The sequence below is a fragment of the Agelaius phoeniceus genome, chromosome 21, assembly GCF_051311805.1.
Source record: "Agelaius phoeniceus isolate bAgePho1 chromosome 21, bAgePho1.hap1, whole genome shotgun sequence".
Taxonomy (NCBI): Eukaryota; Metazoa; Chordata; class Aves; order Passeriformes; family Icteridae; genus Agelaius; species Agelaius phoeniceus.
In genome coordinates, this window is record NC_135285.1 from 9,956,022 (window position 1) to 9,972,054 (window position 16,033).

Genomic DNA, 16,033 nt, shown 5'->3' on the forward strand with positions numbered 1-16,033 from the left:
TGCAGTGCCCGTCAGTGTGGCCAGAGGAGGGGCAGCTCCACGAGCAGAGTCAGTACCTAAGAAAATCAAGTGCTCGGCTTTCGCTTGGAGCAGGTTGTTCTTGCTCAGGCAGGCCACAAGGAGCTGTGGGACCCCTGCAAGGCACAGCCAGGTGTCTGCAGAGGCAGCAGGACCTCTGAGACAGCAGAGGAAATCCCTCCCTGTGAGGGTAGGCGGGCCTTGGTACAGGATGCCCAGAGCAGCTGGGGTTGTCCCTGGATCCCTGGCAGCGTCCAAGGCCAGGCTGGAGAGGGCTTGGAGAAACCTGGGATAGGGGAGTGTCCTTGCCCATGGCACAGAGTGTGATGAGATTCCCCCACACCAAGCTATGCCATGTAGTGCTCCTTGCTCCAGAAGGTTCCAATCAACCTCCGCAACGACAGAAACGGGAGGTGGAACAAAGCACAAAGCAAAGCACGTACCAGCTCCTTCACCCTCATCACCACGGGCCACTGACAGGCCTCAGTCCAGCACAATGAGGGGAAACCCGGGACATTGCTATGGAAATGCCCCCCCTTCGCCCTGGGTGTGCACCAACAACCCCCAGGGCTCCGCGACCCCGGCCGCCCCTTCCCTCACGGCCCCGTCCCGCCCTCATGGCCCCGCCTCCAGGAAGGTTCTGGAAGCACCGGGCTGTGCCCGCGCCCGGGATCCTCCCGAGGACATTTTCCTACGCTGGGCTCTCCCCGAAGGATCCATCGGGAGGATCTGACCGAGGAGTCACTCCACGGTTCTGCTCCGGGAAACCGAAGGGCATCCCAGGCACCGGACCCCATCCCGTCCCCGCAGAAGGGCTGAGCAGAGCGGGGCTGGCCGGCCTTCATTTTCCGACAACCCCAGCACAGCCTTCGGGGACTCCGACATAAAAGTAGCGCAGGAACCACGCTCCGGTCACCCCAAAATCCCCGCCCGACCGAGCACCCAGCCCAAGGAAGAGTGCACCTACCCCGCCAGGCTGCGGCCGGAGCGGGACGAGATCCCCTCCTCATCGCCGCGGCTCCGAACGCCGTCCCGTGCCCTCCTGAGGGCCCTGAGGGCACAGCCCGTACCCAGCAGACCCTGCCCGCGCTGAGGGCACCAGCCGGGCACAGCTGCGCTGGGCTCTCCCAGCTGGTCATTAACTCTGTAATTAGCGAGCACCTGCCCTGCCCTTCCTTCCAAGGAAGCGGCCACAGGAGCGCGGCAGGCGGCGGGGTCGGTGTGGGGTCGGTGCAGAGCTCCAGAACGCTCGGCAGGGACGGGGGTGTGGGACAGGGGACAAGGAGTGCCCAGAGCCCCGGGCAGATTGTCCGTGCCTTACCTGCAACAGCCCGATGCAGAGAAAAAAACACAAATGCAACAAGGAATCACTGAGCGGGTCTGGGCACATTCAGGCTGCACACAAGCCTGCAGGGAAGAGGGTTGAAATTCTGGACTCGCTTGCCTCAAATTTTTGTTAGATGTTGTTTTATTCTGATTTCTACTCAAGGATATCAGACCCGGTGTGTCTGATAACAAGAAAGATTTCACTGGTATACAATATTCATATCATATGTGTCATAAATAGAATGATGAGTGCAGTGCTGTGGTATTCTCTGAAGAGAATATATACAAAAGTGCTGTTAAAAATCCAATGCCTTTCCTGTATTGTTTCTGTAGCTAGAGAGGTACCTCAGGATTAACAGATTATCAGTGCATTAGCATTCATATCCTGGATAAAGTGTCTCTGGTCATTTGCATGGGCACAGACTGGTAACTTAAAGGCTCTATGCAATTGGATGCTAAATAATATTCAGAGGAAATTGAATTAGACAGGAGGGAAGAGAAATGTGACTGCCATTAAATCTCTAAAGTACATTCCTGGTTTATTCCCTCCCCCCCGAGAATAATATAGCATTCAATTTTCCAATTATATAAATACATGAACAGTGGATTACTAGAGGCAGATAATTGAATATTTTGACTATTCTACAAGGGACCTTTCATATTTGAAGTGGGAGATGAATAGAGCATGCAGCATCAGCCTGTGGATGCACGAGCTATAAAAACCTCTATTAGATCCAGAGAGTATAAAGGTCTCCCATAGAGAGAGGGATCTTATCAGTGTTCAATATACAATAGTTAATTTATTCCACTGATATCAGGGTGAGTTCTACAATTGCAAAACCGGGATATTTCAGGCCACACATCGTAGTACTTCAAAGGTGCAGGGAAAGGCATTCGCAGTCATAGCATTTCAAATCCGACTCCGCTGTAACTCTGTCTTTACAGGACATCAATCATGAGATGAGAGGAACTGTAAGCTATTTTCCAGTAACACACTGCCAATCGCAAGACAAATGTCAGATGTCACAAAAGGAGAAGTAACCATTTTTCAACCTGTGAATGTCTTCAAATATATTACAATGGAAGTGTGAAAAAAATGATCCTTTCAGCTTCATTTGTTCTGACAGGTGCCAGACTTTGGAGTTCTGCATTTTATCTTCATACTGCAATAATCTTTATGACATTTGAACAGGGCTGAGGGCAGTGGCATTAGTTAGTCTACAATTGTCCTCTTATGTACAATACATAAAATTTCAAAGTCTGGCTGTTGAACTAAAAAAGATGATCTACTACTATTTTATTTGTGTTACAGAAAAAGGTAAAGAGAAGGGATGCCCACATCTGAGATTAACACATGCTGGGGACTAGTTTTGTGTGGGCTCAGCCTGACTCCTGCATTGCATTGCCATGCTGCTATTGCCAGTTGGGAAAAACACATGCTGCTTAAAACTGAAATCAGGAAAAAAACTCTACAAAACTCTTCAGTTTCCCTGAACTTAAAACTCACTTGATGCACCATGTGTGCGTTTAGTCCCTGACTTGAAACAGGTGGACTCCCCCTCAGTGACACAGCATGTGTTGGGGGCACCAGCCACTGGAACATTTTGACATGGAGCTCAGGGAATGTTCTCCAGCCCAAAGCTCAGTGCCCATGTTACAGCTTTGCCATTTCTGATAGCATGGAGGACACTAAAACATAAGCCAAGTCATTAACATTAAAGAGTAGAACAAAGGAGGAAAATCAAGCTCAGATGTAGCCATTCATTATTGTAATAAATGGAAGACCACAAAGAATTTCACTCAACACCCCTGAAGTTCCAAGTTCTTCCTGTCCTTCCAGCCAGTCTCATGTTCTGCTTAGCCCTCACAAGAAGTGTGAGATCATGGAAGTCATGGTTCATTTCCTGGATAATAAAACCCCTCTGTCCAATTCCAGCAGTACAGCCCAGCAGTTCTGACACAACATCCTTAGATCTAATTCGTACAGAGTTACAACATGGTTATTTAAGGAAAAAATTAAGAATATGAGCAAAGACACAAAGAAGATCTGCTCTAGATGTTACTGCAGGTCTCAAGAGGGTAACAAGCATGCAAAAGACAAAAAATGAGCAAACCTAGAATACAGTTAGTTTAGGCTAAAGTCAGTGACAGGGTTGGTTCCACTGGAATTTAGATGACCTCTTAGGCCTTTACACTGTACAGCTTTCTGCAGAAGCAGTGCTGAATCCCTGAAGACAAAACCACCACTTGATTCACCAAATTTGACTTAAGAAAGTAAATCTTTTTCTGTGAATAAGTGTGAGCTTATTGGTTCTGTGGAAGCAAAAGGATAAACAGTTTTAGTTCTTCTTTAAAAAACTAACAGTACTTGTCATGGCAAAGACATGTACAAAGAAGTAGAAGCCAAAATATTATTTCAGTGCTTTAAGACTGACTTTAAAAAATAAGTACATAGATATTGACCAGATCTGTATCGATTCCAACACCTACAGTCCAAGCCACGGAAAGAAGAGAGTCAAGGCCTGAAGTCTGACCACAAGTGCAATTTCAGATTTCAGTTCTCCAGTCTGGTATTTGTGACTGCAGTTCCTTCCTTGGCTGCTGTGACATGTCCTGTGCACACAAAGCAATGTAATTCCTCAGTCAGTGCAGCCAATCCCATGATGCTGGTTATCATCCCCTGTGGGTTGGTCCTTCTTTTCCACACACTCAGGATGAATGCACAGTTTGTCATGGGATGTGCACAGTAAATCCCACAGAGAGGTGAAGAAATAGCCATTGCCAGAGTCATTATTTGAAAACGGGAGGTTGCAGTAGACTTTTTGAAAAGCATAAATAAAAAATACAGCTGAAAATAAATAGTAGTCACTCTGAAACGAAGGGATTCCATGGCCAGTCTCTCCTCCAGCAGCACCCGTGCCTGGCTGGGGATTAACTCCCCGTTCTGTCCCGGCACATGAGCGCCCGGAGCTGATGCGATGATTTCTGCAGCCGGAGCACCTGGTGGCCGTGGGGCCGGGCGGGGCCGGGGCCGGGCGCGGTGCCCGTGGCCCGCAGAGCCCCGCGGGGCTGGGCGAGCCCGCAGCCCCACACCAGGCGCTTCCCGTGCAGCGCGGCCAGGCGGCACTCGCAGAGCTCGAGCAGCGACAGCACCTGCTTGTGCAGCGGCAGCGCCTTGTACTTCTTCTGGGCCAGGCAGAAGAAAGCTTCCACAAAGGCTTGCAGACACATTCCTGCAAGGAAAAGGAGCTCACGGGAGACTGGAGCGTGGCATTTCTAGCAGCCTGCATTCCTCAGGGATAATACTATCTCTTGTTTGTTGTGGCAGCAGGGCCAAATGAGTGTGTGATGGGTGTGAATGCAAACAATCCTGCTCCTTCACATCTTTTCATTTAAATGGCAGCAATCTGTAATGCTCAGAAAGCAAAGAAATCGTCCTTCAAAGACCAAAAGCCAAGGTTTTATTTGTGTCACACTCATTGGGTGTTTCAGGGCAGGCTAAGCCCCAGGCTGGTTACAGATGGGTGACATTCCCTATCACTGAGGCAGATTCTGGCTTTGCAGACCTCAGCCTGCAATCCAGAGGCAAAGTGGTACAGCAAGAACCCATTGTAGGATATCACACCCTTAAACTGATGTAGTATTAGCCTTGATTTCTGCTGCCAAAATTATTAAGTTGAAACCAAATGAGACACACTGAGCATCGAGGAAAACACACACATACTGAGCATCAAGGAAAACAATCCAGCTGGAGAGAAAAACAAGTTTTTGTCGGCAGCTGAATGGAGTCTTTTAGAGACGGATCTGACCCAAAAGTTCACACCAGTGTGTTATTTCAGTCTGTAGCACTATGAAGGTAACCCCATTACCAAGTATCACCTTAGCAAGATATGAGTTTGTTTGAAGCACTACTTCCCTCCTACACAGCCTGTACCAGGTACAAACCCTTTTGAAGGTGAACAGGCCATTTTTTCAGTCATACCCAGCAACTCCACAATAGTTGTTTCAGCTGAATGAAAAACAAACAGCTGAAGAGAGCCGTGCCAAAAAATGTCTCTGCTATAATACAACTGCTCTATCCCTTCCCACACAAAAGTCCCCTGCAGAAGCCCCGTGCTGCAGGGGAGACTCTTCAGCTGCTGTTCGATCACATCTCGCTAATAGCACATTACCAGAGCCAAGGGGAAGAGGAGCTGAGTATTAACACTAATTATTGTATTTAAAACCTTGATGTAATACCTACTCAAATTCTTAATTAAGAAGCCAGACCCCAATTGGTTGTGCAGAATGCCACAAGCTCTCCCAGTTTGAACATACACTTAAGAAGATTATTTTAGGACGAGGTATTGAAAGGTTTGGGGTTTTTAACTGTGTTGGCTTATTGATGTTGTAGGAAAGGCACCTTTTCAAAATACAACAATTACATTCTGAAGTATAATTTCTCTCAACCAAGGCTGCAGCTGGGGTCGTTTACGATCTTGGCTGTAGAACAGCTTGCAAAGGAATTGTTGAGTTATCTGAAAGCAGCAGCTGCCAGCTCAGTAAATTATTTTATCAGTCACGGTGAGCTGCAGGCAGGGAAAGCACCTCTGGTAACACACACACTTTCTCCCCAGAAGTGACACTCATGTGAAGCATATTATGGAAGAAGTTAGAAGCTGTTCTAGAACAACAGAATCATGCTTGTCTTGGTTACAGCTGGGAGTGGGCTAAGCCAGCAAAACAGGTGGGCAGTTTGCATTTGAACACCTCAAAAGCATCTGGTTCATTGACATCATACACAAATCTCTTCATTTTTGAAAGCCTGAAGATTCAGTTGCAAATCTGTTATTTTTCCTGATGAAATTCTACCAGCCAACCATGTAAGTGATTTATATCCATCCTGAAATGCTAAATGCAAATACTCAGATTTTATATAGCTGTGAAATTGAGGTGACCCTCACGTACCTAAAGTAATACTGCCCTGAAGGGTAACTGCCACAGCACTAACCAGGAGAATTGGTTGTGTATGTGTATGCCTCAGGTATACATGGCTTCTTCCCATTTCTATCTATGCTTGAGGTGTACCTGAGCAACTAAAATTGAAAAAAATAACCCCAAAAGTCAGATTTCATAGTTTTTGAATACAAACCTGGGTTACCTGATTCCTTGTGGTCAATGCCCATGCTGTTCCACCTCCTTGTGATATCAATATACAGGATATCTACAGCAGCCATTGAAAAATTGCTGTTACTCAGTTTGCAGTTTCTGTTAAAAAGAAACAAAATAAAGATGAGATTCTCATTACATCCAAACTCCCAAGTTAGGAAAAATTCTGCAAGGGCAACTTGCAGGAGAAAAGTTTACCCATGTCATGTGTACAGACCTACTGTAACGTGCTCAGTCTAATAAAACACACACAGCAGAGAGCAAACAAACCAGCATCCATTAAATGCTCCTATCTGAATGGAACAGGCCCAAACCTGGAATATTTCAATTAAAAATATGACCTGACTGTTACACAGAGCTTTCTTCCAGTGTATTGCTAGTACTCCGAGGCTGTAAGAGATGGAATTAATTGGTACAGTGCAAAACCCACCACAAATCTGCACAGACTATCTGCACGAGGCAGGGTTTGCACAGAGAAATACCCTTTTATTTGTCTGCCTGATCCTGTTTGGAGAGGGCTGGAGGAAGCTTTCAGGCACAGCCTTGCTCCTCCATGCCTGAGCACTGACAGGATTTCCCCTGGTGGAATGGAACCTGTGTGGAGAGCAGCTCTGGGTGCAGCTCTGGTGCAGAGCTGGCACTTTGTGTGTCCGAGTGTGCAGTGTGGTGCTGATCAGCCCTGGGAACAGCCCCATTTCCAGCTTTTCCAGATGTCTGGCAGCCTGGCTCCCACCACTGCCCATGCCAAAGAGCTGGCCAAAATTTCTTGCCAGAAAAGAAACAAAAAAAATTTTAAAATCCACCCCAAACTCGGCCAATTGAAGCAAATCTCACTCTTCAGTAACCTCAACAGAGCTCCCTTAAAATAGAGTAAGGCCTTGCCTAGATAGCCCAAAACCTCCCAGGCAGCATCCAAGCAAGGACTAGAGACAGTCAGTGTTTCCCTTTTAGCTACTTTTTTAGAATGAAGAAAACATAAAAGGAAAACAGATTTTGATGAGCCAGAATTTGGGTGGACATTCTTTGCAAGCACCTGCCCACACACGAAATCCCACTCGTGTACCATTTTTTTCCTGAAAAGTGATACAACACATGGAAACCTGACCTCCCTTCTGAAATGAACAGCAATGACAGCTCTTCAAAAAAGGGCCTTATAGCTGGAATAGATGCACTGGGAGAAAATAAACAAAAATATCTGCCAGTATTAAAAAGTTTAATTTAACATGCGTTAAGAAACTGCAAATGCTATTTCATTGAGCTACGGCAATTTATCTGAATATTCTTGAAAGAAAATGTTGGCATTTATTCTGTGTTCCTCTGACAAGTGCCAAAATAAGGCTGGATAAAACTACAAAAAATACAGAACTGGATGCAATCCTGTGCTGGTCTGTGGATAGAGCAGATGCCTTCAGACATTTTCTATATATCATCATTTGTATAAACCAAGTTGTTTTATATTCATTCCTGAATGCTAAATGCATCTGCATAGAAACAGGATCTGTGCTTTAGGAGTACATCTGCTGCTGCTGCTCATTTCTTTTGTCATAGTCAATGAAAGACAGAAAATGAGGTATTTGTACCATGACTAGAACAGATATGGCCATAAAAAACAATGAAAAAACCCTCCTAAATAAAAAGTATGTGAAAAAATAAATTGAGTTCCTTGACATTGCAAGGTGCAATTTCACAATGCAAATCCTCCCTGCACGGTGCATCAGGAACTGGCATTTGGGAATCCTTCCTGCAGCCTGGGGCGGCCAGCAGTGCCCCCACAGCCAACAGAATCACATCAAGTGACCTAATTTCAGCTGTCACTTCCTCACAATGATATTTCCACCATTTACTGGGAACATGACATGTTGACGAAGACGGCAAATTGTATCTGCCAAAGTATCGCTGATCTGCTGTCAAATAAAGACCCAACTTCCTCCCAGACACACACTCATAGGTCAGGCACTCCAGGAGCTCGGATTGATGGGATGTATTTGAGAACAGAACAGGCTCCTCGTTGGAAAGCATCACACAGCCTGCAGGCTGAGGGGTACAACTGCCAGGGACCCCTTTCCCCACCGACCTTATGAAGGTGCGGAACCCCGTTGGGCCCAGCTTGGTCGTCCCTTTGACGCCGAGGAAGCGGATGAAGAGTGCAGCCACCCTGTCCACGAGGCGCAGGTAGCTGAAGTGCCTGGCGTACTTGGGGAACACCTGCTTGAGGCACAGCGAGGGCAGCGTGGCCTCGGGGCTGGGGGCGGCGTCCGGCGGCTCCTCACTCGCTCCCGGCGCCTGCTCCGGACTCTGGCACCTGCAGAACACACAGGGGTCAGCCTGGGAGGGAGCTCAGAGCTCATCCTGCCCCTGCCATGGGGACACCTCAGCCTGGGAGGGAGCTCAGAGCTCATCCTGCCCCCACCATGGGGACACCTCAGCCTGGGAGGGAGCTCAGAGCTCATCCTGCCCCTGCCATGGGGACACCTCAGCCTGGGAGGGAGCTCAGAGCTCATCCTGCCATGGGGACACCTCAGCCTGGGAGGGAGCTCAGAGCTCATCCTGCCCCTGCCATGGGGACACCTCAGCCTGTGCCAGGGCTGGGTGTGCCAACCTCAGGGACTCACTGAGGGCTGCACTGGGGCTCTGGGGAAGGGACCAGGGACTCCCCATCTCCAGAGAACCCTGCCCAGCTTCCCTCCATTTTCTCCTCTGCCATGGGATTTCCAACAGGCCAGGGGAGGAGAAGAGAGCTGAGCCCCACTCTCTAAAGCTGCTCGTTAGAATTAATTGTTTTGACTGACACAGCTGAGTCAGGCAAATGAATGAAAGGTCAAATATAAGGTAATGCTTCTGTTGCCACACAGAAAAAAAGCAAAGCTTCATTTACATACTAATGTCTGACCTCAATACATTCGTTTCTCTAATTCTGCAGCTTATGAAAGATCACTCTTTAGAAAAGATCAACTGTAGTGCAGCCTTAAAAAATTTAAATTTTAATAAAGCTTATGGAAATGATATCTAAGACTACTTATCTTTTATACATGATTACTCATTTATTAATGTTTCCTCCATCTATGTTTTATTCCTTTATTTCTGACCAGCCTTAATCTTTATGCAAATACAAGTTGCTAAGGGACAAACAAATTTGCAACTACTAATTAAAGGCTTCAAAATTTGCAGCATTTTGTACACTTGTATATAAAATTTAGCTGTCAAAATTCAGAGTAAAATGAGGTAAGAATCACAATATTAATATTTCTAAGAATGCTTACTTGATGTATTTTACATTTAGGGCATTGCTAGAAGTATAAATTAAGCAATTTCAGTATCAGCTTACAACTGCTTACCTAATAAAAGAAAATACTATGTTCTGGATTCTGAAGCTATAATTATTCCCTCAGCTGAGCCTCTATTCTCCAAGCAAGGACTATGTTAACATAGTTAAAAGCAGAGAATATTTTGCATGACAAATGTATCTATCCACCCATTTATCACCACAGAATATGGACCTCCCAAAGACCAGGTAAGTGTTTGTACCTGGAGCATGTGGGAAGGGAATCTATGTGTGTGCTCATTCCCAGAAATAAATCATTTAGGAAACCTAGGCCAAGCCAGAGCACTGTCTCTGCATTATCAACCATTCATGAATTTGCTTTTATGAACTAATCCCATTATTTTATTAACACAGAGACTTCCAGCACTCCCAGGATGTCATAGCAAGCAGTTTCATGGTTTGCCTGCATGTTGTGTCAGTAATCAGCTTTTGTTTTGTTCTGGCCACTCTGAGTGCCATTTGTAGAAAATGAATATTCATCCCCTCTTCCACCCTCTGGCAAAGTAAAAAAGCATCAATAGCACAAGAATTTCCACCTTTCAAAATAATAATATAGTTCCACAAAGATAGAAATATCAAAAGAATGTTAAACCTACAGAGTAAGAGATTTTTGACAATATGTTGGAATAATTATGGCTCTTACATAGAGTTTATTCAATACTTTGGAGAATGCTTTGAGGCAGGCAGAGCAGCCCCAGTAAAGAGTCCATATTTCACAGAGCAGAATCAATCAAACATAAGGATTGATAATCACCATGGTGTTGGCAGACAATGAACTTCTGATCACACCAAATACATTTGGAAAACACAGCAGCTGTCCTGTCTCTGGGAAGCAGAAAATGCTGAAAGCAGAATTTCCATCTCTCTCTGAGAGAAAAAAACCCCCAGTACCTCAGTTAAAGAAATAAATTGGGTAAATCACCTCAGTTAGATTTTGAAGCTCACCTGCAGCTTCCAGGCCTGACAGTGGTGTCCCTGCAGAAGGGTGAGAGGCACAGAGCACACTGCTTGTTTTGGAGAGCTGGCAAACACATTTTAGGTGAATCCATGGGTAAAATGTACTCCATAGCTTTGCCACTGGAGTAAGAAACCCAAAATAATTGATGAGACTGTTGGAAAAGAGAAGGCCAAGCCCTGCAGCCTGCCAGCAGCCATCCCAGCAGCTCTGGGCTCTCTGCTCCGTCCCTCGAGTGCTGTTTGTCTGCCACAGCCATCAGCCCCCTTTCTGAGAAGGATGGTTCACTGCCTCTTCAGACTGATGGATTTATTATAAAAATAAACACTTCTCATTAAAGATTAAATAGCTTTTGGCAGAAAACAGAAGACTGGAAAGTTTGCTGCCTTCACACAGTGTTAATGAGTGTTTCCAAGATGTAGAAACTTGGCAGGGATCCTGCTCTGCTCCACGCCAGGGACACAAAGCCAGGGATGAGAACATTACTGACATTTTCATTTCATATGCAGAGAAGTCTAGAGCTGTGGTTTGATCTCTATAGCCCTCCCTAATTCATAGTTTAAATAATTAAAGGAGAAATGCATCTGAGGAGTCTCAGGTGCTGAAAAAACCCAGCTATTTCCTAATTATTAATCGAGATTCTTTACTTCCAACTTTCTCCTCTTAAAAATAATGGTGGTATCATTCTGTATTCACTACAGATTTATTACTCTTAATGTAACACAAGCAGTGAATGCTTATGTTATTACCTGTCAGCTATGAGTGCAGCAGAAAATATGGCATTACTGTAATGAAATAATGGATAGGCAATGCAAATCCTGCATCCAAAGACTTTGTTCCACTGTAGCAAAAATTATTACAGAACAAAGATCATTAAATATAGTCCCCAATACTTTATTTTCTGTGGAGGTAGCTGTTATTATTCCTAGTAGATTTATTTGTGTTCACTATTTGCTTTCAAGGTACTTATGTGCCTCATTATTTCTCCAGAGTTTCTTTTGTTTCTTTAGAAAAGTGTGCCTGAAAAATAATAATGCAGGATAGTGCAAAGGCAAAGCAGCTGTAAAGCCTGGGAATACACTGAAATTAGACCACCAAGTGTCTTACATTGGAACAGAAAAAAAAAAATAAAACCCCAGGATATTTCTTCCCATGTGGAAATTATTCTTAGAAAGCAGTTGTGCTTATGCTGGGACAGAAAAGGAGCTTTACCCTGTCAGCCAAGGGAGCAGAAAGCAGCACTGCAATTGCATTTTATCAGCCTTAATCCTGCTATTAAAGCAGGTGAATTCTCATACACAAAATAACACTCCTGATGATTACACTGCTATTAAGTCATGTGACTTCATGCTTTCATTTTGTGGCCACTGGGTGCTAGGCAGTTTTATTGCTTTCTCAGTGTTTCAGAGACTAGAGACCAATTATTACTTAAAAATAAGCCAATCATCTCTCTTGCTGAAAGATGACTTGCAGCAGAAGCTAAATTATAGAGAACATCACTGCCCCCAATACATTAATTTCTGTCACTCTGTCACTGTAAAAATTTACAGCAGATATAATCTCTTTGAAGGGGGATCAAGTCAAAGAAAGTACAAGCCTAGTTTTAAATAGAATTTTAATTTTAATGAAAGCTTCAGGGAATGATGTTTATGCTGCTTATCTTTCATACCTGGTGATTAAGTTAATTTATACTTAATGGAAGAGGATATTTCTAATCCCCAGACAGGCTCAACATCTGTCTGTGACTATGTTTTTGGAAGCCTTAAGCTGCTTGTGATTGATGTAATAAAACCAGGATCCTGCAGAACTGACACCTGAAGGATATCTGTAAGAGGGAAAATGTTATTTTTCTGCTCAATGCCTCTGCTTAAGTCAAACCAAAATCCAAGCACTTAATATTGCTGTCCCTTAAAAACCTCACCATTATTTGAGTATGAACAGGGCAATAAGCAAACAGTTCTCAAATATGTTTATGATCCAATATTCACTCATCATGTGCAGTGCCTGAGACATGGAACTTTCTGATGGCCTGAAGCTAATGAGAATAATAAACCTCCTGCAAAAAAATCTGTGAAATGGTCTCCATTTTTCCTTCACTTCTCTTTCCATGTCTATTTAAAACCAAATGTTAGCAAAAATAAATGCTTGCATTTATCACATAATTATAACAGGGGAAAAAAGTCTTGAAATGTAAACACCTTGCCAGAAAAAGGTAAAATTTTCAACTTTGTCCCAAGAAATCACAGTACTTTCAAAGGAAAAAAGACAGGCATTTCAGCTGTCATTTATATCCATGTTATTTTAAATTCTAATTCTTACAAGGCACCTGCATGTAAGGACTTTGCACTGGTGTTCAGGGATATAATCTGTGTGTGCACATCCATTTCTTCCATTCACTGTTCCCTCTCTGAGCCTGTGCTGGGGCCCAGGAGCTCCAGTCCAAGGAGGGATTTGTTTCCCTCCTGGTGAGGTGATGCACCTCAGCCTGACCTTGCCTGATCAATTGGTTCTAACATCTTCTAGGCTGCATGAAATCTGATTTTTGAAATCAATTTGTTCATGGCTCGTGCCATTCCTGAGAGAACACAGAGTACACACCACAACTCAGGAGTCACATGAGGAACTGCAAACCAGGACTAAGCATTCAAGGCTCCCCCAGATATTTTATACAAAACTCTCACAGCTGGTTGCAGTTTTAGTTACACCTAACAAAGAGATTGTAAAGATGTCAAGGAGACAGGTAAGAAATAAGACATTTTTATACCATACACACATAGCCCTGCTGTACATACAGACATAAACACACACTGTAAATACAATTTCTGTTCGTGGTATATACCTGTACACTTATGCTGTGTAAACTATCTGGTGGGAAGCAATTCAGTATAAGAGAGATTACAGAAAATTAGAAGTTATTGGAGTTTACATTACAGAGCAACTGGGAAAATTGATTTAAAGGCAGAGTTGCTTCTGTGCAGGACAAACACTCCAGAAGGTAAAAGGGAAAAAAAAAGTCAAATTAAATACACATATTTCTTTCATTTTAGACAAGGCAATTAAGCTAATATTCTAAAAATCAAATTTCATTCAAGAAGCATTTAACTGAAGATTAGTAATGGAAATTGTGCATATACAAAAGCCAGGAAAAAACTCTACAGTCGAGAGTGCAGCTGAATCACTGCTCCTGCAGTAAGATACCACCCAAAAACTAGATTATGTTAGCAAGCTACAGGCTACCTAGAGGTGAAGATGATTTTGCTGATAGCAGAAACTCAGCTCAAATGATTAACATATTGAAGTGTCAGGAAAAAACACTTTGTACTCAAACCTACCTGTTAATGCCCTTCCCTGTGTGAACACAAAATTCAGTGAACCCCCCTGGACAGGGAAGGCACCCACAGATGTTGCCTTTAGCTTTAAGAGAGGGGGGAAAATGTGGTTTTAGCTTCAAACTACAACAGCTTTCTAGTGTTGAAAACTAAAGAGGAAATCATAGGGATGATCTCTAAGGTGCCTTCCAGCAGAAGGCTGGCTCCACCAAACACTCCAGTAAACACTTCAGTACTTGATGAATAAGGTCAGAATTGCTTTTGTTTTATACCCTCCCCAATGTAACTGGAGCACATCTCTGACCATATTTAACCTGAATTTTCACTGGTTCCAGCTGAAGCTGCCCCTCAGCAACGCCTGGATACAGCAAACATCTGCATGCAACACAGCTCCCAGGGATGCTCTGAAGTCCTGCTGAATTCATGGTTTAAAACACAAAGCAAAGCAACACAAAGCAGCCTAATTTGTTAGAATTCAGGCAAAGCAGGAGCAGGCAGCAGAGGAGCTCCAAGATCCCCTGGCAGTTTGGGTTGGGAAGGAGGCTCAGAGAGCAGAGCTGAGCCCCAGCCAGAGCTGCTGGACAGGGACACAAAGTGCATCTCAACCTGTGTGAACCCAGGCTCTCCCACCACCACGACTCACCGACAATCTCTAATCAAATTCCTGAATCCAAAGATGCATTTAGAGCTACTGCCTCCATGTTCATTTTGAGGCCATGTGGAAGGAGATGAAGCAGCCACTCCTTTACTCCTGACCTCCCTTCTTTTTGGGCAAACCTTGGACATTTCAGCAGTCCTGTGGCTGCACTGCAAAAACTTGAGGAAAGTGACAGTTTTCCTTTTCTCTGTACTTTATCACAAAAGCTTTCTTTTTATGTAAGAATCATTGTAAGAGAGGAAAAATAAAAAAATAAAAAAAAACCACAACCCTTCTTAATGATCAACTCAAAATGTAATATGGTGTGAATATCTAAGAGATGTAATTGCTAGAGCATGTTTTGATACATTCAAATGTTGGGAAAGTTCAGGTTTTATGGAGACACAGGTCACATTCCTTAGCTTATCTCCATTCCTTCCTCTACTGCTCACAAGAGAGAAAGAAGAAAGAAAAGAGATGTCAATAAAAAGCTAATTAGATTAGCTGCATCTCAAAACACTGTGATTCAAGTCTAATTGGCCAAAGTAGTCTCCAGTCCCAATTTGATAGCACAGACCCAGAGCTGGGCTCACCCCAGAGCCAGGGGCACTGCACACACCAATTACTGCTAAAGCACACCATGGGCTTGGGCCAATTAATTCCACAGTGCTGAAAATGAAACCTTTTCAAGTCCTGCAGCCCATATCAGTTCTTGTCTATTAAAATTTCCAAATGAGCTGGGCCTGTCATCCTCTCACTTGCTGAGTACATTGGAAGCACTTCCAGCTGTCCTTCAATACAGGGTCATTGCAAGAGATTCAGGATAAGACTGAACTCACTCCTTCTGTGCAAGTTAAAGTACAGCCTGTCCAGTCAAGATGTGAGTGCTTGGAATACAGTGTGTGAGCAAACACAGCCCTGCTTGCAAAACTGGACTGTGAACAACAGCACTTTTTGCAGTGGTGAAGGCTAAAATAGGAATAATCATAAATTAATCTGTATCTATGCAAGGGAGGTGGTTTTAGCTATTTTAAAAGAAATATTATCACCCATTATTACCCATTTTTAGTCAATTAAAACATTTCAGATTATATTTCAGATTATAGCCACTTAGAAATTAAAAGATCTATCATCACATTTAATTATCTTTTCTGTGCTGGGATTTCTGCCACAGCACATTCAAATTATTTGCCAATGTTCTGCACTCAGTAGTGTATTTTTTGTTGTTGCAGTACAACATAAGTGGCTCTTAAAAGCAATGTAGAACTGTTCTGTCAGTCAAGCACTACCAGATCCTT

The 16,033-nt window shown here is 44.0% G+C and overlaps 1 protein-coding gene across 2 annotated transcripts in view; it reads right to left on the minus strand.

The window, feature by feature from the left end:
• Positions 1–1,468: 1,468 nt before the first annotated feature.
• TTLL11 (tubulin tyrosine ligase like 11) overlaps positions 1,469–16,033 on the minus strand; it is a 34,028-nt gene continuing 19,463 nt past the window's right edge. The window contains exons 7-9 of one of the 2 annotated variants that reach the window (XM_077188937.1): positions 8,567–8,794; positions 6,485–6,591; positions 1,469–4,577 (exon numbers count right to left, since the gene is read on the minus strand). In XM_077188937.1, the coding sequence (XP_077045052.1) occupies positions 4,276–4,577; positions 6,485–6,591; positions 8,567–8,794 (637 nt within the window). In that variant the 3' untranslated portion in view covers positions 1,469–4,275. Of the gene's footprint in view, positions 4,578–6,475; positions 6,592–8,566; positions 8,795–16,033 lie in introns of both variants that reach the window. The other variant, XM_054646680.2, reaches the window with a different exon arrangement.